At 61.5% G+C, this 21,743-nt stretch overlaps 3 protein-coding genes across 4 annotated transcripts; 2 read left to right on the top strand and 1 right to left on the bottom strand.

Annotated features, from left to right (window-relative positions):
• Positions 1-227: 227 nt before the first annotated feature.
• LOC116832363 (D site-binding protein) lies at positions 228-3,257 on the top strand. Of its 2 annotated transcripts, XR_012656772.1 has the most exons (4): positions 228-532; positions 712-932; positions 1,135-2,219; positions 2,361-3,257. XR_012656772.1 is itself a non-coding variant. In XM_032793061.2 (3 exons), the coding sequence occupies exons 1-3, from the start codon at positions 334-336 to the stop codon at positions 1,348-1,350; spliced, it is 636 nt and encodes a 211-aa protein (XP_032648952.2). In that variant the 5' UTR covers positions 228-333; the 3' UTR covers positions 1,351-3,257. The 2 variants fall into 2 exon arrangements, 1 of the variants encoding a protein (XP_032648952.2); XM_032793061.2 differs by having other exon boundaries at positions 1,135-3,257.
• Positions 3,258-5,184: 1,927 nt separating this feature from the next.
• On the bottom strand, positions 5,185-12,888 carry SPHK2 (sphingosine kinase 2). Its single transcript, XM_075070516.1, has 9 exons — positions 12,333-12,888; positions 9,667-10,011; positions 9,200-9,258; positions 8,920-8,989; positions 7,914-8,063; positions 7,681-7,775; positions 7,256-7,371; positions 6,572-6,884; positions 5,185-6,496 (listed from the first exon to the last, which is right to left on the bottom strand). The coding sequence occupies exons 1-9, from the start codon at positions 12,754-12,756 to the stop codon at positions 5,924-5,926; spliced, it is 2,145 nt and encodes a 714-aa protein (XP_074926617.1). The 5' UTR covers positions 12,757-12,888; the 3' UTR covers positions 5,185-5,923.
• A 4,169-nt stretch (positions 12,889-17,057) lies between these two features.
• Positions 17,058-21,439, top strand: RPL18 (ribosomal protein L18). Its single transcript, XM_032793059.1, is given in 8 exon segments — positions 17,058-17,097; positions 17,449-17,516; positions 17,519-17,536; positions 17,831-17,887; positions 17,889-17,942; positions 18,596-18,694; positions 19,125-19,248; positions 21,334-21,439. Coding segments are annotated over 8 exon segments (534 nt in total). The 3' UTR covers positions 21,408-21,439.
• The last annotated feature ends 304 nt before the right edge of the window (positions 21,440-21,743 follow it).

Genomic DNA, 21,743 nt, shown 5'->3' with positions numbered 1-21,743 from the left:
CCAGCCTGCACCCTGCCTGCAGCCCCCACTCCGTGTGCCCCCTACACCCGCTGTGCACAACTCCCCCCCCACCCCCCGATTTGGAAAGAAATACCAGCCCCCTCCCCCCACACAAGCACACACAGATACAGGGACCTGGTCTGGGAGCCAGGACTCCTGGGTTCTCTTCCTGGCTCTGGGTGGGGAGCTGGGTCTAGTGGTCAGAGTAGGGGGCGGGGTTAGGCTGGGAGCCAGGACGCCTGGGTTCTATTTCCTGCTTTGTGACTTTGTCCAAGTCCCTGCCCCTCGCTGTGCCTCAGTTTCCTCCCCGGGTAACTGCCCTGGCAGGTGTTTATGGGGCCCATGGGGGGTGCCTGGATCTCACCCAGCCAGGCTGCCTGGTGCCTGGCTGATCCCTGGCAGCAGCGAGGTCCCGCTGGCTGTAAACCCGCCTCTAATCCCCTCCTGGCTCCACAGCTCCCCGAAGGCTGGCGGTGCCCCACAGCTGCCCCATGCCTGATCCCTGCAGAGCTGCTAAGCAGGGTCACAGCAGGTCAGGGCTTGGAGGAGGGACCCGCCTCAGCAGTCAGCGCTGGCCCCATTACGCCAGGGTGTGGGGAGGGGGGGCTAGGCAGGGGGAGCAGCTGGATGGCTCAGTGCTGCCATCTGGTGGCGTGAAGTGGGAATGCCCCTTGCTCTGACCTTTTCCTGTTCCCCCTTCCCGCCCCCCAGGTCCGGTGACCCCCGCCTCCCGGAACACGCCCAGCCCGGTGGACCCCGAGGCAGTGGAGGTGCTGATGAACTTTGACCCTGACCCCGCGGACCTGGCGCTATCCAGCATCCCGGGTCACGAGACCTTTGACCCCCGGAAGCACCGGTTCTCGGACGAGGAGCTCAAACCGCAGCCGATCATGAAAAAGGCACGGAAAATCCAAGTGCCGGACGAGCAGAAGGTGAGTCCCAGCCCGGGGGGGTTCGTGGGACAGGGGGCCTCTCCCTTCTGGGGGGCGCTGGCTCCCATCCGGCCCCAGGGCAAGGACTGGCTGGCTCAGGGGGGCAGGGAATGGGGCCTGGGGTCTGTCCCCTCTAGGGGACGCCGGCTCCACTCATGTCTCTCTCATTCCTTTTCTCTCCCTCTGCCCCATGCCCCCCCAGGATGAGAAGTACTGGAACCGGCGCTACAAGAACAACGAGGCGGCCAAGCGGTCGCGGGACGCCCGGCGGCTCAAGGAGAACCAGATCACGGTGCGGGCCGCCTTCCTGGAGAAGGAGAACGCCGTCCTGCGGCAGGAGGTGGCCAGCATCCGCCAGGAGCTCTCCCGCTACCGCACCATCCTCACCAAGTACGAATCTCAGCACGGCGCCTTGTAGGATGCCAGCCGCCTGCACCACCACGCGCCCCAGACCCCCCTGCGGATGGGGGGGGCTGCTTCCCCGCAGCCAGGGGGCGCCCTCTTTCCCCCTTCCCTCGCTCCTGGGCTCCCCCACTGCGGGGGTGCCTGGACTCCAGGCGGCTCCAGCGGATGGACCAGGAGCAAGGAGAGACATTGGCTCGGAAGTGGACCCTGCTCCCCCTTCCCGGGCGGAAGTGGGGAGCCAGGCTGACTCTGTCCTGGGGAGCGGGCCGGAGTGGGGGGGGGGGTCTGAACTGGTGACGCAGCCTCCCCCCCAGCCCTGCAGCAGGACTAAGCGGGGGTTTGGGTGGGTGTGTGCACATGCGCCCCGCCCCACCGAATGGAAGAGGTGGGTGGGAGGCACAGAGCCAATCGGTGGCAGGGTTATCTGATGGTGGGAGGGGCGGGGAGCCAGGACTCCTGGGTTCTCTCCCCCACTTTGGGAGGGGAGCGGGGGTCTAGTAGGTTAGAGCAGAGCGGGCTGGCAGCCAGGACTCCTGGGTTCTATCCCTGGCTCTGGGACGGGAGTGGGGTCTAGTGGTTAGAGGAGGGGGCTCTGGCCTCCCGGAGCTGAGGGTAGAACCCAGGAATCCTGGCTCCCAACCCTCCCTTGCTGGAAAAGAGGCCAAGGGCTGTTACTTTGCCAGCTCTTGTGCATCACCTGCTGGCGGCGAGTTGTAATAGGTACCTGTGGCTTCTATCAGTCACAGCCAGGGACTGGGTGCTGGGGCCTGGGGGCCCTTCACCCTAGTGCCCCCCACTCCCCCTCCCTTCTTCTTGCTTCAAACTGCTTCTCAACAGCCAGATTTCAGAGCGAGCAAGGCCAGTAACTTTGCTGGGGTGGGGGTTGGAATCCCAGGACTCCTGGGTTCTCTCCCCACCTGTGGGAGGGGAGTGGGGTCAAGTGGTTAGGGATAGAACCCAGGAGCCCTGACGCCCAGATCTCCACGACCCCACTCCCCACCCAGAGCCGGGGAGAGAACCCAGGAGTCCTGGCTCCCAACCCTTCTCCTTTAACCCTCTGCACTCTGACCACTTTTGAGGCGTCGGTGTTGCTGGCAGGGGGGGCACGCGGTGCGTCCCCGCCGGGACACTCCACAGGTTTGCACAGGGGCTCAGAGCAGGGGGGCGGGGGGGTTCTTCTTAAGTATTATTATTCTTATTCTAATGATTCGCTCTATATTTTGTTAAGTGCGGCTGGGCTGTCCTGGCCCCCTGTCTCCTGCCCCCGCCCCCTCTAGCCAGCTAGGATTTTCCGGGGGTTTTGTCTTTTTGGGTGTTTTTACGAAGCTGGGGCCCTAGGTGCCGCCCCATGGACCCTGGGCGTTTACCTGCCCGCCGGATCCTCGCCCGCGGGCTGCTTTTCTCGGGGAGCGGGTGAGGCAGCGGGACGGAGCCAGGCCATCGTGGGGAGAAGCCAGTGACCCGGCCCGTGGGAGATCTCTGCTCGCACAGCAGGGCTAGACGGATGGACGGAGGCAGCGCTTCGAAAGCAGTGCGTGGATCTATTTTTTCAGGGGGGGACAGACGGACACACAAGCCTACTGCAGCTCAGCACAAGAGACAACTTTTTTGGGGGGGGAGAATGACTATTCCAGAGCACGGGGGGATCTATGTGGGGGCAGGCGGCCGCAGCGATCTCAGGCCGGCGCAGGATCGGACGATGCTGTTTTATATTTTTATGGAGGAGGAGACTCATTTCATACCGAAAGAAAAAAATATATATATGGGGGGGGGGTCTGAGGTCTGGGGCTCGGCTGTCACTGTCTGGTCGAGGGGAGGGTCTTGGTGGGTTTTTTCTTTTCCGAATGCAGAAGGGCGGCCGGCCGCTTCCGCTGGCTGGTGCCAATTGTACCAGGGCAATAAAGAAGCCGAGAAAGCGACGATCTCTGGTGGTGGGAGTGTGTTTTGAATGGGGGCGGGAGGGTGCCCCCCTGCCAGAGGGTGTTGGGGGGGGTGTATATCTGCCTGCTGGGAGGGACTGGGCCCTGCTGTGTGGGGGAGGGTGTATGATGTGTTGGGGGCAGGGGTGCGTTGTGGGACTGGGCTGGCCCAGGAGGGACAGGGCGGGGCGGGGGGGGGGGGACACCAGGGTAGATGGGCCCATGGGGCTGATCTGGCCAGGGAGGGACAGGGCAGGGGGGACACCAGGGGTGCGCTGGGTTTAACACCCTGCCCCTGCCTCAGGATGGGGCACTAGCAGGTTTTAGTACCGCAGGCCCTAATATCAATCAGCAGCACACGGACACCCCAGCTAGCTTGGGGCAGGGTGGTCAGTGCTCCCCAGTCCCACCTGGGGGCCAGCACCTGCTAGAGGGGAAAGACCCCAGGGCCCCATTCACCACCCCCGAGCCAGCCAGTCCCCGCCCTGGGGTCGGATCAGGGCCAGCGCCCCCTAGAGGGGAAAGACCCCAGGGCCCCATTCGCCACCCCCGAGCCAGCCAGTCCCCGCCCTGGGACCGGATCAGGGCCAGCGCCCCCTAGAGGGGAAAGACCCCATTCCCCAGGTGATGGGGCCGTTTATTTTCACCGGACATTTGTGCTGTGCTGCCCCATAGTGGTCAAACCCAGCAATGCACCTTCATTTCACTTCCAGCTTTGCAATCCACAAGGGTCCCCCCCTTCAACTAATAGGGGATCCAGAGCACTGGGCTCTACCCCTAGTTTGCCTAGTGCCCCTCACTCCTGACGCACAGCCCCCTGCTAGCCCAGCCCTGGGCTCCCCCCAGCCCTGCCAGTGCCCCTCACTCCCAACCCGCAGCCCGATTGCTCAGCCCAGCAGCCGAATGAGGGGCGCGGCCCAGAGGCCTCATGCTCTTGCTTTATTGCATAGGTCTAAATCACGTCGACAAGGCGTGGGAACAGCGAGGGCGGCCGCGGCACACTCAGGGTTAACACACAGGGCCTGATGCCAGCGTTGTCTCCCCCCTCCCCCAGCAAGGCATCTGGGGGGCAGGGGGAGAAACTCCCTCCCACTGCAGGGTGGGGAGGTCAGAGCTGCCCCTCCCTGTGCATTGCTGGACAGCAGGGGAAAGGAGTTCACAGAGCAGATGGGGAAAAGGTAGGGTACCGGGGTAGCTGGGCCCGTGGGGCTGATCCGGACAGGGCAGGGGGGACACCAGGGTAGATGGGCCTGTGGGACTGGGCTGGCCCAGGAGGGACAGGGCAGGGGGGGGGGACACAACACCAGGGTAGCTGGGCCTGTGGGGCTGATCCGGACAGGGCAGGGGGGATACCAGGGTAGATGGCCCCGTGGGGCTGATCTGGCCAGGGCAGGGGGGACACCAGGGTAGATGCCCCCGTGGGGCTGATCTGGCCTAGGAGGGACAGGGCAGGGGGGGACACCAGGGTAGATGGGCCCGTGGGGCTGATCAATTTCAGCTCATTCTAGTTTCTTGCTCACATCAAAGTTGGGGGGTGGGGGGGAGGCTGTTAGTAGCAGCAACTAGTAGGATACACAGGACAGACAGACATTGTCATCTCCCCCCCGCAGCACTCCAGGCCTCCCCGCTCACAGAACACAGACGTTTTAGTGCAAAAAAATCTCCAGCGTGCGGCCTTTGCTGGGCCCTGCCCCTTCCCACCGGGCTCTGGTGCACCTGGCCCATGGCCGTCGGAGAGGGCCAGCCTCTGGGACAGAGGGAAACTGAGGCACGTACCTGCCCACCACTGCCCTCACCCACTAGGCTCCACTCCCCTCCCAGAGTCAGGAAGAGACTCCAAGAGTCCTGGCTCCCACCCCCGAGTAGACCCCACTCCCCTCCAAAAATTGTACCTGCTGCTCACGTAGGGGAGTTGGGTCTGGGGGGGTGAGGTGGAGACTGAGAGCCAGGACTCCTGGGTTCTATCCTGGCTCAGGGGGAGGGGGCGCTAGTGGTTAGAGAAGGGGCAGCCAGCCAGAGTGACCGCACCACAGAGATCACCAACTGGTCCGCAAAGCCACTTCCCCCCTCGCACCACCACCCCCCACGTGTAATGGGAGCAGCTTGCCTGTAACCCTACCTCCAGCCCCGAGGGGAAGACACCAGGCTGCACCCCGAGAGGGGGAGGGGGGGGACATGGGTACTACAGTGGCTGCTGGGACACCTGCCAACCCCTCCCACTCCCCCCCGTGGCTGGAGGCACCAGCCCCGTGGCTCCCCCCGTGGCTCCCCCCACGGGCACAGCCTCCCCCTTAGTGGCAGGCAGTGGGAACGTGCCCCGGTTGCGACTCCCTAGCGCCCTCTGGACGCAGAATGGGGGGCAGTGGAAAAGGGCCACGCACAGCACCTCACGGAGCCCGGCCCTTTCCCTCCTGCAGCCCCCACAGGCTGGGAGACCGCCCCCCCGGGGGTCACGTCCCTCCTTACATTCATTCAGCAGGTGATGCCAGGATCAAAGCAATAAATACTCAGCTTTAGGCAGGATCCAGGCAGGGGCAGCGCGGCTCAGTCCCTGCTGCCACCGGGAGGGAGGGCGGCACGGCCCCTGCCAGCCGTTTCCTGCCACCCCCCGCACCAAGCCGGCTGGAGGGGACTGGGGCCCTCCTCTCTGCGCCCAGCCGGGGGGAATCAGCCGGTGGCGATCTTGAGGCGGTCGCCGCCGGTGATCAGTCTGGCGAGGCCCCGGTGCACCTGGCCCTGGATGGGGCCGTATTCCACCCGCTCGCCGTCCACGGTCAGGATGCCCTTGCGGGTGAGGGGCTCCAGGCGGAAGGCCCGGACGGGCACGTGGACGAGGTGGGGGCACTCCTGCTCGAAGTGGTTGCCCTTCTCCATGGCCAGGAAGAGGCGGACCAGGGCAGCGCGGGAGATGCCGGCTTTGATGAAGCAGAGGTGGATGAGCCCATCGTCGAAGCGGGCGAAGGGGGCAGCAAAGAGGTCAGCCCCCAGATGGCTCTGGTAGATGGCCAGCACCAACACAAAGTTGTCCTCCACCGTCACCCAGGAGCCGGGCACCGGCTGCCCCAGCGGCACCAGCAGCTCATCCGGGGGGCCGCCCACCCGGGCCTCGCCCATCCCGCCGGCCGGCAGCTCGCCCGGCCCAACGAAGGAGTGGGCGGTTGGACGGAGGCGGAGGAGGGGGCGGGAGCCGGGCGGGCGGCAGGGCACCAGGGGCCGGCTGGCCCGGAAGGCTGACTGCTCCTACACACCCATGTCAAGGACAGGCACGGTGCAGGGGCAGGCGCGGCAGGGGCAGGCGAGCCATTGGGGGCCCACCGTGATGCTGCGGTGGATGGGCGGTGGGCGGTTTATGGCCAGTCGGGTGGCGGGCAGGTGGAGGCGCCCACGGTGGTTGCATGGAGGCAAGGCGCACGGGGTGCCCAGCGTGAAGCGGGCGGCGCCCATGTGCCGGTACTTCTCGCTCTCGATGTCCACGTCCGAGACGAAGCCCCAGGCCACGCTGAGGCAGGAGAAGCAGCGGGCACCCGAGGCCGTGGTGACGGCCACCAGGTCCAGGGGGGTCACGGCCGCGTGGCACAGCAGCATGGCACAGTTCAGCAGCAACTCCAGGCCCAGCACCTGCTCCAGCCTGCTGGGGGGCAGGATTGGGGTGAGCCACCCAGCCAGGGGGTGCAGCCCACTGATAAAGCAAACCCCCCCCACCTCTGCTGCCCCTTGCTGCAGGGCGAGCCGCTCACTCCAGCCCTCAAGGGGACACATGGGGAGTGCAGATTGGGCAGGAGGTGCAGGATAGGCGAGGGCCTCCCCCCACCCTCCACAACCCCCATCTGCTCCCCATGCACCCCCCAGCCCCAACTCCCCTTCTTGAGCTGGGTATAGAACCCAGAAGTCCTGGCTCTCAGGCCCCGCCCCCGACCACTAGACCCCCTTCCCTTCTCAGGGCCAGAGAGAGAACCCAGGCATCCAGGCTCCCAGCCCCCCTGCTAGCGCTGCCCTTACCCGGCATTACAGTTGATGGCTCCGGCCAATGCGTTCCCCGAACCACTCGGTAAAATCCCAACCGGCATCTTGATGGCCTGCTCCCAGTCGGGGCGCTCCATGAGCCCATTGAGAACCTGCCCGGCACACAGGTGAACCGCTGTGGGGGTTAGCGGTGAGAGCAGGGGGGGAGGGCTGGGAGCCAGGTCTCCTGGGTTTTCTCCCTGGCTCCATGAGGGGAGTGGGGTCTAGCGGTGAGAGCGGGGCGGGGGGAGGGCTGGGAGCCAGGACTCCTAGGTTTTCTCTCTGGCTCCATGAGGGGAGTGGGGTCCAGTGGTGAGAGCAGGGGGGCCTGGGAGCCAGGACTCCTGGGTTCTCTCCCTGGCTCTGGGAGGGGAGTGGGGTCAGACCTAAAGCAGGGGAGGGCGCCAGGGGAGAGGCATTACCTCATAGAGGAGCCCATCCCCCGAGATGGCGACGATCCCATCCCATTCTGCCACGTTGATGCCCTTCACCAGCTCCCGGGCGTGGTTCGGCCTCTCTGGGAGCAGGAGGAGAGAGTCAGGGTATCAGACAGCCCGTCTCCCTGCCCCACAGGCCCTTCCCCCTCCTCCCCAGCCCATCGGCCTGCCCCACAGGCCACAGGACCTTCTCTCTCCCGCCCCCAGGCCCCCCTCACCTGTCTGGATCAAGTTGAAGCTGATGTCCGCCTCTGTGATCATGGGCAGCACGTGGGTCTGGCACCACTGGAGGGCCAGGCCCCTGCCCCCAAACGGGTTCAGCAGCAGCAGCAGTCGGGGCGGGCGCGGCAGGAGGCTGGGAGTGATGTCTGAAAGGAGAGTGGGGAGAGCATGTCAGGGAAGCCCTGCCCGGCGCTGAGACGTGGCTGCCTCTGGGGTGGGGGTTGTTTCACAGGGACCCCGTGCCCGGTGACGCGGCTGCCTCTGGGGTGGGGCACAGGGCGGGAAGTACAGGGATTGTACTGGAATGCTGAACCGTTTGCCAGCAGATGCCCGTGGGCACCACACACCTCGCTGGCGCTAACCTCAGCCATCCCTGCCCTTCCTCCCGGCAGCACATTAAAGGCGGATGGAAGGCCCTGCCGGGAGAGGGAAGCCCTATGCTCCAGCCAGATCTGATACGGATGCCTGCCGTGTTAGCAGCCCTGTCGCTTCCTGTTCGCAAGGTGCACGCTCCGGGCTGCCAAGAGCGAGCCAGAGGGGAGACAAGGGAGCACCAAATGCTGCAGCCAGGAAATGTGTGTAAAAAAAAAAAAAAAAAAAAAAAAAGCCAACCCCCCCTGTTCAAAGCCCCTGAATCTCTCAGCTTTGCTAGCCCAAAGCTCCCCAAGGAGAGGGACAATCTGCAGGGTGCTCCTTCGGCTCCACTCTGAGCAAATGGGTACACGCTTTGATTTCCCTGAAGCCTGTCGCTAGGCTGACAAGGCCTGGGTGCTGCCAAGTTTGGGTACCTGTTTATACCGCGGAGAACCGCGGCTTCTGGTGGCCAGCCGAGAGCTCAAGGCTACCGGTTTCGGAAGAGCTCGGCTGGCGACACGAAAACACCAGAGCCAGGCTGGGCGTTGGGTGCAGGGATAAAAACTTTGCAGGGCAGTTGCAATTAAAGCCAGACTGAATCCTGTTCAAACAGCAAAGCCCAGCAATGCGGAGGGCAGCCGGCCAAACCTGAAAAACCGCAAAGCAGCTCAGAAGCTGTTTGGACATGGTAGGACGACGACAACCGTTGCCATGAAACCTCAGAGGCAAGGAGCGAGGTCTCCCAGGAAAAAGGATCAAACTCCAAACGTCAAAGCCCGACAGCCTAAACGCCCAAGTTGGGGGAAATTCATCTCCCAAGAGACGACACACGTCCCGCCAAAGGCGCACGCTTTCATAAATGCAACAAGTATGGATGTTTTTCAGCAGTTTGCCACACCCCCGCCGTCAGAGCGGGGACTCGTATTACAGACAATCCAGACGAGACGTCATGCCGGAACCGATCACATGTGATGCCAAAGAGCTCGCCTGGAAAGCAGAAGTGAATATTTGTGGCAAGACTAGACAACTGGCCCAGGAGCAGAAGTCTCCGTCGCGTCGATCCCAACCAGAGCCGGGATCACCTCATGCAGCCATGACTTGCCCTGGAGGGCAGCCCAGGCCGGCTCATCGCAGAGCCAACGGCTTTACGTTCAGACCGCACGGGATCAAAGACCAAGGACCTCCTCGGCCTCCACGTGGCAGCCACGACAGAAGAATTTGACAGAGGATTTGATATTGGACATTGGAAAGGAGATCCACTAGAAAACAGGTCATAGTTCACTGCTGCAGGATTTCAGTCACTTTGATCACAAGAGAATGGAGAGGCTGAGGAAATCAGAGAGCCAAGAAAAATCCCGCAGCAGGGAAGAACCACCAGTCGTTCTTCTGAGTTACAGATAGACATCGACAGCAGCTCCTGGCCGTAGTCCTGCACGGCTCCGGATGACACGACACCTCCGAGCTCCTGAGCCGGCTTTGGAAAAGAATCTATGAAGAGAGTCACCAAGTCTAGAACCAGGCAATCACATGCACGACCAAGGAGAAAAAGGATGGTGAACTCCAGCTGTCGAGTGCCCTGATCACACGCGATTGACACGGCTCCGGTCCATTCGTCGGGAGGAACAAGCCACAGAGCAAACCCCCTGCAGGTGGCGGATGCACAGTGAGGCACCGACCATTGAAGGATGCCAGGCCAACCACGACCAGGCAGTGCAGTGAACGGCCAGCCAGGCGGCTGAGCTGCGACAGTCGGGTCACGTAATGAGAAACCCAGGACAACTCAGAGACACTTACACTGATCCACCCTGAGCTTCTGAGCTAGCGTGATAGTGGCAGAAGAGTGGGGCACAGGGGCTGGTTGCACATGGACCCCTCGCCTGGCACGGAGATGCAGCCCCTCCAGGAGCGGCACGGGGGCTGGTTACACATGGACCGCTTGCCTGGCACGGAGATGCAGCCCCTCCAGGAGGGGCACGGGAGCTGGTTACACATGGACCCCACGCCCGGCACGGAGATGCAGCCCCTCCGGGAGGGGCATGGGGGCTGGTTACACATGGACCCCTCGCCTGGCACAGAGATGCAGCCCCTCCGGGAGGAGCACAGGGGCTGGTTACACATGGACCGCTCGCCTGGCACGGAGATGCAGCCCCTCTGGGAGGGCCACGGGGGCTGGTTATACATGGACCCCTCGCCTGGCACAGAGATGCAGCCCCTCCAGGAGGGGCACGGGGGCTGGTTACACATGGACCCCTCACCTGGCACAGAGATGCAGCCCTTCCGGGCAGGGCACAGGGGCTGGTTATACATGGATCCCTCACCTGGCACAGAGATGCAGCCCCCCTGGGTGGGGCACAGGAAGAGGGCCCTCTACTGAGCCCCCCACCCCACTCCAGGCGGCATAGTGCCCCCTCGTGCCACACTGGGGTACTGGGCCCGGCACAGACGGCCAGGGGAGAGCGCCTTGCCCTGTTCCATGCAGCCAGGGCACCCCTGCCCTCACCACGGGGCCCGGCAGGGTGAGGGAACTAGATAAGTGATCCCGGAGGATGTGCGGGGAAGAAAGATTAACCCAGAACCACAACCGCACACACTGCAGAAGGAACGCTGAGGCATGCAAACACTCATCCATTTCCTAGTGCCTGCCCTCTGGGGGCTGGGAGCCAGGACTCCTGGGTTCTATCCCCAGCTCTGGGAGGGGAGCAGAGTGTAGTGGTTAGAGCGGGGGGGCTTGGAGCCAGGACTCCTCAGTTCTCTCCCTGGCTCTGGGAGCGTCATGTAACCAAGTGGTTGGAGTTCCCTGGTTATCGTACCAGGTGGAGACGGCTGCACTTTACACCCAGGGCTGATAGCAGGTTCTGCAGGGTCCCCAGCCCAGAGAAAGAGCGCTGATTACCACCCCACCCCAGAAACCCAATGCCCAGCGTGCCCTCCAACCAGCCAGCCCCACTCATGCACATCCACTGCACCCACGCACACCCCAGCCCCCTACCCTATCCCTAGGCACCCCCTGGAGCCAAACCCCAGGCTAGCAAGCCCCCATCCATGGCATCTGCCCTTCAGCCCCGCCTTCAGCACTCCCCCATCCCTCTGCAGGTGCAGAGAGATGGGGAGCTACTGCCCAAGGCAACCCCCAGCCCTCCAGGAGGGATCCTGGCCCCCCAGGGTTTGAGAGGCCCTGATGTGGGAGGGGTTAGACCAAGTGTGTGGCGGGGGGGGATGGGGGCCCTCAAGGGCAGCGGTGGGGGGTGGAGGACAAGGAATCCAACAGCCCCACCTTCAAGACAATCCACTGACCTTTGGCCAGGCTACAGAAGACAAAGGAGCCGAGCCCAGCCCAGCTCCTGGATCCCCGCCCAGGACAAGGAAAGGACGAGGCCGCGCCTGGCCTGCGAGTTCCTTGAACCAAGGCGTTGCCATCCGGGCCCCAAGCATGCCAGGCCCCACCCGGACACTGGCTCCCCAGCCCCACCTGTGGGCACACACAATCCAGATAGCAGCCTGCCTCCCGGCTGCCCTGTACTCTAGGGGCTGGACTTCCCTGCCAGGGCCGGGGAGAGAACCTGATGCCCAGTTCCCCATCCACCCCCCACCCTCTAACCACCAGACTCCCCCTCCTCTCCCCAGGCCAGGGAGAGAAGCCAGGCCTCCGGGCCCCCATCTTGTGCCTGTAAAACCCACCAAGGGTGGTTCAGCGTGGTAGGCGAAGCTAGAGGGGGCAGGCGGGGCAGGAGTCCCCTCTTCACTGGGTCTGGTTTTGGGGGCTCTCCAGCAGCTGAGATCGCAGAACCATCACTTGCTGCAGCCCCCTGTCCCAGGCATACATTCAGGTTAGAGTAGAGGGGGCTGGGAGCCAGGACGCCTGGGTTCTATCCCCAGCTCTGGGAGGGGTGTGGGGTCTAGTGGGTTAGAGTAGAGGGGGCTGGAAGCCAGGACTCCTGGGTTCTATTTCTAACTCTGGGAGTGCGGTCTAGCAGGTGAGGGCAATGGGGGTGGGGGCTGGGAGCCAGGAGCCAGGACTCCTGGGTTCTCACTCCAGCTCCAGGAGGGCCCGGCAGCCTTACCTGTGTCGCTGGAGATGGGGATGCCCAACACCAGGCACTTGATGGCAGTCGCCCATTTCTCCGCCACCGCTTGGTTCTTCTCATAGTCGTCGGCCCCGTCCACCTGGAAGGTCCGTGCCGCCCTCTGACGCCCGCGCCCTGACCCCACCGCCACCTTCCTCTTCTTCAGCGGGTAGGCGTAGACAGAGAAATATGCCGCTCGGTCAGCCGACGTGCGGTTATGCAGCGTGTGGCAGCCCACCACCTCGGCCAGGGGCACCACGGTGCGCTGGTCCGTCTCCGGCTTGGGCACCAGCCGCTGGATGTGCAGCGCCGTCCGGGTCAGGCTGAGGGCGTAGCGGGATCCCTTGGAGGGGTAAGCCCCAAACTCCCCGTGAAGCAGTGTCTCCGCGCCCTTGCCGTACGGCCCCAGAACGAGGTTCATGTTCCCGGCGGTGCCGTGGCCCAACCTGCCTTCCCCAGCAGGCTCAAGCCGCACCTCGGGTGGGTCCTTCCAGCACCATCCACTCTCCCCTAGTTCCCCACCCCGCCCCACCCAAACCCAGACCAAACCGCCACTAGGTGGGCAAGGGGTGGATCAGCGCCGGGCCAGGGACAACTAACCCCACTAGGAGAAATGTCCAGACCCAACCCCCAAGTCTGTTCTGCTGCCTGTGGCCCACTCAGACTCGGGTGGGATCTTCACGCCCCACAGCGCCCCATCCCCGAGGTTAGCGCCCCAGGGCAGGAATATGGGGAATCTCAAGCAGCCGAGGAATGAGACCCGGCCTGACTAAGCGGCTCAGCAGGGGGAAGGGCCTGCAGGGATCCAAAAACCGGCTTTAGCCTTTCCCCTCCCGAGGGGCCCAGCGGGGAGGGGGGAGTGAGGTGGCTCCAGCCCTCTCCCCCCTCCCCGATGTCTGCGTTCGCCTTGGGGTGGGGGGCCCGGCTGGGCTGGAGGGAGCCAGGAGTCGCTGGGACTTTTAAAGACACTTGGAAAGTTTCTTCCCCCCGCAATGGGGCCTGGGGAAATGGGGGGGTTGGACCCGACCCAGGCCCTGCTCGGAGCCCCCCAGCTAGGGATGCAGGCGGGGAGCAGCCTGGCCCCGCGCTACGGGGCAGGGGGGCTGGGAAATGGGCCCCCCCGCAGGGCTGACACCTGCCACCATCCCCTGCCCCCAGCAGCAGGTGCTACTCGCCCCCTCTTCCTCCCTCGCCCCCCTTCCCGCTGGCCCCCTGGCCCCGGACCTGCCGCCCTCCCTCTCGCCAGGAAGTGCTTCCAGCGGGCGCTAGCCGGCCCCATAAATGGGGAGGAGTGGCTGGCTCCAGCCAATCACAGAGCTTCCCCGTCCAGGCCCACCAATCAGGGCGCTCTACCTCCACCTCCACTCCCACCTCCACTCCCACTCCCGGGCCAGGAGGCGGCCACCTTTCTGGAGGGCAGCGTCAGTCACGCCAGCTTCGCCCTCCTGCAAACCCTTGTGGCGGCCATCTTTGTTGTGGGCGGAAAGGGCTGGTTCCGCCCCCTCCCTGCGATTCAAATAGCATGTGGCGGCCATTTTGAATGTGGGCAAGGGAGATAGCGTCCCTCCCTGTATGAACCGCCGGGTGGAGCGGCCATCTTTGTCTGCAACTAGGCCCTGCCTTTATTCCCAGCCCTCCCATAGAAATCAAATGGACATGACGGCCATCTTGGATATGGGCAAAGGAAATTGCTTCTCCCTCCATAACAGCTAATGCATATGGCGACCATATTTAGTAGGGGAAATGCAGAGTTGGATTGTGCTAGGGGCTGTACATTATTTATTAGGGGTATTACGGTAGCACCTAGGAGCCCCAATCACAGCCCAGGACCGCGTTGCACTAGGGGCTGTACATTATTATTTCTACCAGGCGTTAATACGGTGCTGCCCAAGAGCTCACAATCTAAGTACCTACAGTGGTTAATTATAAGTAACTAATAAATAATAATTTGCAATGAAAATTTAAAAATTAATAATAATTGTTTTCTTATTGTTATTGTGCTAATACTTAAAGGCATTAATCAGACTCTATTTATTATTTTTAATAATGAGAGACACAATTATTCTAGTCTATTCCTCCCATATTGGTATATAGATTTTTTGTCCCACCTGTGTGGTAACCAGTTCCTCCCCTCCAAGACTCAAATTTACAAGTAACTGTGCATTAATGGCAACTAGAGAGACCTGAAAATGAACGGACAGAAGAGGTTTTCCATTGGAATATGCTGATCTGGTAACATTAAAATGTAGGCATGTGTCAATGTCTTATAAACATTCCTCAGAAAATGCTTCCTTTCAATATGGGCCAAAGGTTTCCTTTCAGCCGCTTCCTTTGGACTTTGATGCTCTCCGCGATAAGGAAACACAATAGAAAGGTTTAAAGGCGTCCATGAGGCCGAAAAGGAGCAACTCAGGACAAATTATTTTGCCCAAACTGGTGAGATTTCCACTAGAGAGAGTATCAGAGGGGTAGCCGTGTTAGTCTGGATCTGTAAAAGCAGCAAAGAATCCTGTGGCACCTTATGGACTAACAGACATTTTGGAGTATGAGCTTTCGTGGGTGAATACCCACTTCGTCAGATGCATGTACTGGAAATTTCCAGGGGCAGGTATATATATACAAGCAAGCTAGAGATAACGAGGTTAGTTCAATCAGGGAGGATGAGGCCCTGTTCTAGCACTTGAGAGAGGCAATGAAATTGCAACGTCAGAATTCCCCTTGGATCTGAGGCGCAGTCACTGTGGTCTAATGTCCAAAGTAGTCTAGTATCAGAGGGGTAGCCATGTCAGTCTAGATCATAAAAGTGGGAAAGAGTCCTGTGGCACTTAATAGACTAACAAACGTATTGGAGCATGAGCTTTTGTGGGTGAACACCCTCTTCGCTGGATGCATGTAGCGGAAATTTCCAGGCCAGGTATAAAATGCACAAGCCGAATCAGCGTAAAGATAACGAGTTAGCTTCAATCAGGGAGATGAGTCCCTCTTCTAGATTGACGGTATGAATCACCAACTGAGGGAAATGTTTTTGTAGTTGGGCTACCATTTCACAGTCTCTAATGTTTTATTCCTGAGCTGATGGTTCAAATTTGCAGATGAACTGAAGCTCAGCAGTTTCTCTTTGAAGTCTGGTCCTGAAGTTTTTGTGCTTGGCCATGATGCTTACATTAAAACTGCTATTGTGTGTCAGGGAGATTTGAAGTGTTTTCCTAACAGGTTTGTATATTGCCATTCCTGATATCTGACTTGTGTCCATTTATCCTAGGGTGACCAGGCAGCAAGTGTGAAAAATCAGGACAGGATGGTGGCAGTGGCGTCGGTAATAGGAGCCTATATAAGAGGAAAGCCGCTATATAGGACTGTCCCATAAAATAGGACATCTGGTAACCTAATTATCCCAAACTAGTCTAGTCTATCCAGTCACCAAATTTTGGGTCTTTCTGCTCTAATTCCAGTCTAGTGACCATGTGTATATTGGACTCTAGTTAACTTCCAGTAGCCACTCTTCTGTTCTTGCTCTGTATCCAGCCTAGACCTAGCCCCCAGCTCTGTGATAACTGATACCGGTCCGGGCCCAGAAATCTCGTATCACCGCCTGCTCATAGTTTTGGAGTCTGCGCCCAGAACCATCGAGTCCGCCGCCGGAGGCGTCCAACGTCTGGCGCCAGCTGGGGCCCTGCGTGCCACTGCGGCAAGCTGCATAGGACGGAGCGCCCGAGCTCCCATCAGGGCCCAAGCGCGGCCCGGCTCCTTCCATCTTCCTCGGCGAGCGTGACCAGCCATGCCGTAGGTCCGGGGGGCGCGGGCCAGAGAATCTCCGCCACTTCCACTGGGCGGGGGCCAACCCGGGCCTCGGGCTTGCGGGGGCGGGGCAGGCCTGGCAGGGGGCCGGATCGCCCTGAATGGCGGGGGGCTCCAATGGCCGGGGCCTTCCCCGCGCACATTGCAGGAGATGGGGGACGGCAACGGGAGGGGCTCGAGGGGGGCGTGTTGGAGAGGGAGCCTCGGTGGGGGGTGAGGAGAGAATGGGGGGCACCACAGCGGGTGGGTGGGTGGGGGATCCAGTGGGGAGTTGGATGGGCTTGCGGGGGGGGCACATAGCGGGGGTGGGGGAATCCGGTGGGGGGAGGGCTATTGGCGGCGGGACATAGCGGGGTCGGTGGGGAATCCCGGTGGGGGAGGCTATGCGGGCGGGGGCAATTTCTTCAGCGAAGGTGGGGGATCCCAGTCGGGAGTGGTGGAGGGCTATGGAGGCGAGGGCACCATAGCGGGAGTGAGGGGGAATCCCAGGTCGGGTGGTAGAGGGGAGGCTAGGAGGACGGCACATTAGCGGGGGTGGGGTAATCCCCAGTGGTTAGGTGTGGGGAGAGGCTGATGTGGGGCACCTATCGGGGTGGGGGAAGGGTGGCGTTCACTAAGGGTGGAGGTGAGGGGGACATGGGGCATCAGGTGGGGTGGCGGCGGCCCCGTGGGAGCAGGAGTGGGCGATGGGGCAAAATATACCTGATGCTGTGGCTGGAGTAGCAGGAGCTTCAGATCACAAGAGGCATCCAGCAATACCGTACTGCTAGCAGGGCCGTGACACTGCAGTGGGGAGAGGAGGACGCTCGGTAGTTGGGTCCTACATCCGGGCATGGTGGACCAATGAGAGAGTACTGTGGAGCATAGGTAGTGAGAGGGTGTGGCATGGTGGTTGGGCTGTTGGAGCCTGGAGGTAGAAGGCAGATGACGCCATCAGTGCGAGACTATGCTGGACCCAACAGAGGTACCATATAGTGAGCGGTGAAGAAGTTGGCGAGGAGTACCCTGGGGGGGGGGAGACTAGGACAATGCCATCCGGGCGGACTGCCGTGGCCACCCTGTGAGGGGATGCGGGGTTTCTAATTTTGCCAGGAGCAGTGTTGTGTTGAGTATGGCCGAGCGGGATGGAGGGACTTACTCTATAGATGAGATACGGCTAGTCATGGGTAGAGTCGGGCCATTCGGGAGGCACCCTCAAGACCTTCAGTTTTGCTGACTGGTGTGGGACTAGGGCAGGGTACTTGCTGTTCCGTTCCTTTGCGTTAGTGCATAGAGGACAAGGTGAACTGATCTGTAAGCGTCAGTAACACCGTAGGTGTCGATATCCGACACAGAGACAAGAGACACGCAAGGTCGCGCCGCACGGAGCCCAAGATCCAGGAAAACTCTACCTGCGCCTGGTGGTATACATTAGTTACGACATCCTCCACCCGTCCCAGGACCTGCGGTTCTCTCGCGTGGAGGGGGCAGGGAGTGAAGGGACTCCTGGAGTATCTATCCCTAGGCTGTGGCACGAGGGAGCGGGGCTGTGGGCCAGGACACCTGGGCTGTCGTCTTATTGGCTCTGCCAACTGACTGATAGTGACTCTAAATGCAGCGCAGCCAGTAGAGCCTTCAACTGCCTCAAGTTTCCCCGTGTGGGTGCCAGCGGGCGGGGCGAAGTGGCCTCCCTTAGCTGAAGCAGCTGTGTCCCCCAGCTGTAGCCGTTTTCGCTGGCTCGCCGCACAACTCCCGACTTCAACAAGGTCGTCCTGAAAACGCCTCTTCATGAGCCGCACCAACCGCCCGCCGCTCGCCCTCTCCCGCATGGTAAGTGGGGACGGGGTGGGGGGTCTGCTGGTGCCCCTGCTGGTCCGGCCCACGTCCCTGACCCACAGCCCCTGCCAGCCCGGCCCTACCCGTCTCCCTTGATCCTGACCCACAGCCCCTGCCGGCCCGGCCCGCGTCCTTCAATCCTGACCCACAGCCCCTGCCGGCCCGGCCCTACCTGCGTGCCTTGATCCTGACCCACAGCCCCTGCCGGCCCGGCCCGCGTCCTTCAATCCTGACCCACAGCCCCTGCCAGCCTGGCCCTACCCGTGTCCCCCGATCCCGACCCACAGCCCCTGCCGGCCCGGCCCTACCCGCGTCCCTCGATCCCGACCCACAGCCCCTGCCAGCCCGGCCCTACCCGCGTCCTTGGATCCTGACCCACAGCCCCTGCCAGCCCGGCCCTACCCGCGTCCTTGGATCCTGATCCATGACTCCCGCTGCCGGCCCGGCCCTACCCACAGCCCCCTGCCGGCCTGGCCCGCAGTGCCTCTGTGCTGTTGCGTTTGACTTGACATCCGGACTCCTGGGTTCTCCTGCCTGAGTCCCTGTACCCTGGAGATACTGACAGCGTATCTAGGGAGGGACATGTCCCAGGGGGCACTGCCGAGAGGGGGGGCTCTCACTTATCCTCTGCCCCCTTCCTGCCCCAGATCCGCAAGATGAAGCTCCCGGGCCGGGATAACAAGACGGCCGTGGTGGTGGGAACCGTCACCGACGACATCCGCATTCACGACATCCCCAAGCTGAAGGTGAAACCGGGTGCTGCGGGGTCCCCACCCCAGCGAGTTGTGGGCCAGGACTCCTGGGTTCTCTCCTGGCTCTGGGAGGGGAGTGGGGAGTAGTGGAGGTGGTGGGGGGAGAGCCAGGACTCCTGGATTCTTTCCCCAGGTGGAGCTGGGAGCCAAGACTCCTGGGTCCCCTCCTGGCTCTGGAAGGGGAGTGGTGGCTGGGAGCTAGGACTCCTGGGTTCTCTCCTGACTCTGGGAGGGGAGTGGGGAGTAGTGTGGGGGGCTGGGAGTCAGGACTCCTGGGTTCTCTCCTGGCTCTGGGAGGGGAGTGGGGAGTAGTGTGGGGGGCTGGGGGCCAGGATTCCTGGGTTCTCTCCTGGCTCGGGGAGGGGAGAGTGGGGGAGGCTGGGGGCCAGCACTGGGGCTGTCACTGACCCGTCTCTCCTGGCAGGTCTGTGCCCTGCGGGTCACCAAAGGAGCCCGCAGTCGCATCCTGAAGGCAGGGGGTCAGATCATGACCTTTGACCAGCTGGCCATGGCAGCCCCCAAGGGCCAGGGCACCGTGCTGCTCTCCGGTGAGTCCTCCCACATCTGTGCTGGGACGGACACTGGCCCTGCCCCACACAACCTGCACCAGGCAGCGGGGGCCAGCTGGGCTGCAGGGCTGGGGCTCAGCAGGGGGCGCTGTCCCCGGGCAGCCAGTTTGAACAGGGTGGGGAGTTGGGGCCTGAACTGTTCGTGCTGTTGAAATTGATCTGCCCCACCCTAGAGGGACCACATCTCTGTGCTGGGCGGGGGGTCCCTGTGTACCCAGCCCCTGGCCCCCACCCCAGAGGGACCACATCTCTGTACTGGGCAAGTGGTCCCTGTGTACTCAGCCCCCGCGCCCCACCCCAGAGGGGCCACATCTCTGCGCTGGGTGGGGGGTCCCTGTGTACCCAGCACCCATGTCTCACCCCAGAGGGGCTGCATCCCAGCATTGGGCAGGGGGTCCCTGTATACCCAGCCCCTGTGCCCCACCCCAGAGCCGGCCGCCCCAGATGAGGGGCCTTGCATAGAATTATAGAACCGGCAGGGACCTCGAGAGGTCATTTAGTCCAGCCCCCTGCACTCAGGGCAAGACTACGTATTATCTAGACCATCCCTGATGGGTTTGTCCAGCCTGCTCTTAAAATCCCCAATGATGGAGATTCCACAACCTCCCTGGGCGATTTATTCCAGGGCTTAACCCCCCTGCCAGGAAGTTTTTCCTAATGTCCAACCTAAACCGCCCTTGCTGCAACTCAAGCCCATTGCTTCTTGCCCTCTCCTCAGGGGTTAAGGAGAACAATTTTTCTTCCTCCTCCTTGTAACAACCTTCTATATACTTGAAAACTGTCATCCCCTCTCCTCTCCCTCCTCTCTTCTCCAGACCAAGCAACCCCAGTTCTTTCAATCTTCCCTCACAGGTCGTGTTTTCTAGACCTTGAATCATTTTTGTTGCTCTTCTCGGGACTTTCTCCAGTTCCTCCACATCTTTCCTGAAATGTGGCTCCCAGAACTGGACACAATACTCCAGTTGAGGCCTAATCAGCGTGGAGTAGAGCAGAATTATTTCTCGTGTTTTGCTTACAACACTGCTGCCAATACATCCCAGAAGGACGTTTGGTTTTTTTGCAGCAGCATTACACTGTTGACTCATCTTTAGCTAGTGGTCCACTCTGACCCCCAGACCCCTTCCTAGGCCATCGTTCCCCAGTCTAAAGAACGAGTCCTTGTGGCATCTTAGAGACTGACACATCTATTTGAGCATCAACTTCCGTGGGCTAGAACCCACTTCATCGGATGCATTCATTGCACGTGTGAAGCTGATCGGTCCTTCCTACGCAGAGCACTTTGCATGTCTCCTTATTGAATTTCATCCTATTGACTTCAGACCGTTTCTCCAGATCATTTTGAATTTTCATCCTATCCTCACCTGCGACCCCTCCCAGCCTGGTATCGCCCGCAAATGTTCTCCGTGTTCTCTCTATGCCGTTACGTAAATCAGCCATGAAGTTATTGAACAGAACCAGTCCCTGCGAGACCCCACTTGTTGTGCCCTTCCAGCCTGTGAACCCCTGATCACTACTCATAGAATCATAGATTGGAGTTGGAAGGGACCTCACAGGGTCATCTATAGTCCAACCCCCTGCTCCAAGCAGGACCAATCCCCAGAGAGATTTTTGCCCCAGATCCCTAAGTGGTTGCCTCAAGGATTGAGCTCACAACCCTGGGTTTAGCAGGCTAATGCTCAAACCACTGAGCTATCCCCTCCTGGGGGACGGCTTTCCAACCAGTAGCACCCAGCTTGTAGTAGCTCCGTCTAGGTTGGATTTCCCTGGCTCGTGCATGAGAAGGGCTGTGAGACGGTATTGGCAGCCTCACGAAAGTTAAGCTCTGCTCTGTCCTGCCCAGCCTAGGAGCTGCCTTGAGCACAGCTGGGGTGGGGGGTGGTTTCTGATGCAGAAAAATGGGGCTCTCACCTCTGGGTCCTGACAGCCTGGCATATGGAGTTACTGGCCCCCGAGCTCTGCATAGGGCCTGGCTGCCCCTATGGGCTGGTGGCCGGAGCAGCCCTTCCTGGGAGCTTGCGCCCCCATGCGAAGGGTCACTGTTGGTGTAACTCTGTCTCCCCACAGGGCCCAGGAAGGGACGGCAGGTGTACCGGCACTTCGGCAAGGCCCCTGGCACCCCCCACAGTCACACCAAGTGAGTGCAAACCCCCTCCTGCCCCCGCTCTGGGTCCCGCTTCCTGTGCCTGGCCCAGCTGGGCTGAGCACGAGCCCTGGGTGGGGGGAAGTCCAGGTAGTAGGGGCATATCCCCAGCATGGATCATGTTCCTGTGTCTTGTGGGGGGCAGGACTCCTGGGTTCTCTCCCCGGCGAGGGGGGCAGGACTCCTGGGTTTTCCACCGGGCTATGGGGGGGGAGTGGGGTCTAGTGGTTGGGCTGGGAGCCAGGACTCCTGGGTTCTCTCCCGGGATATGGGGGGAGTGGGGTCTGGTGGTTGGGGGCCAGGACTCCTGGGTTCTCTCCTGGGATATAGGGGG

This window comes from Chelonoidis abingdonii, chromosome 11, assembly GCF_003597395.2.
Source record: "Chelonoidis abingdonii isolate Lonesome George chromosome 11, CheloAbing_2.0, whole genome shotgun sequence".
NCBI classification, from domain to species: domain Eukaryota; kingdom Metazoa; phylum Chordata; order Testudines; family Testudinidae; genus Chelonoidis; species Chelonoidis abingdonii.
The sequence above is the reverse complement of the archived record's forward strand: the minus strand, read 5'-3'. Positions and strand labels throughout refer to the sequence as shown.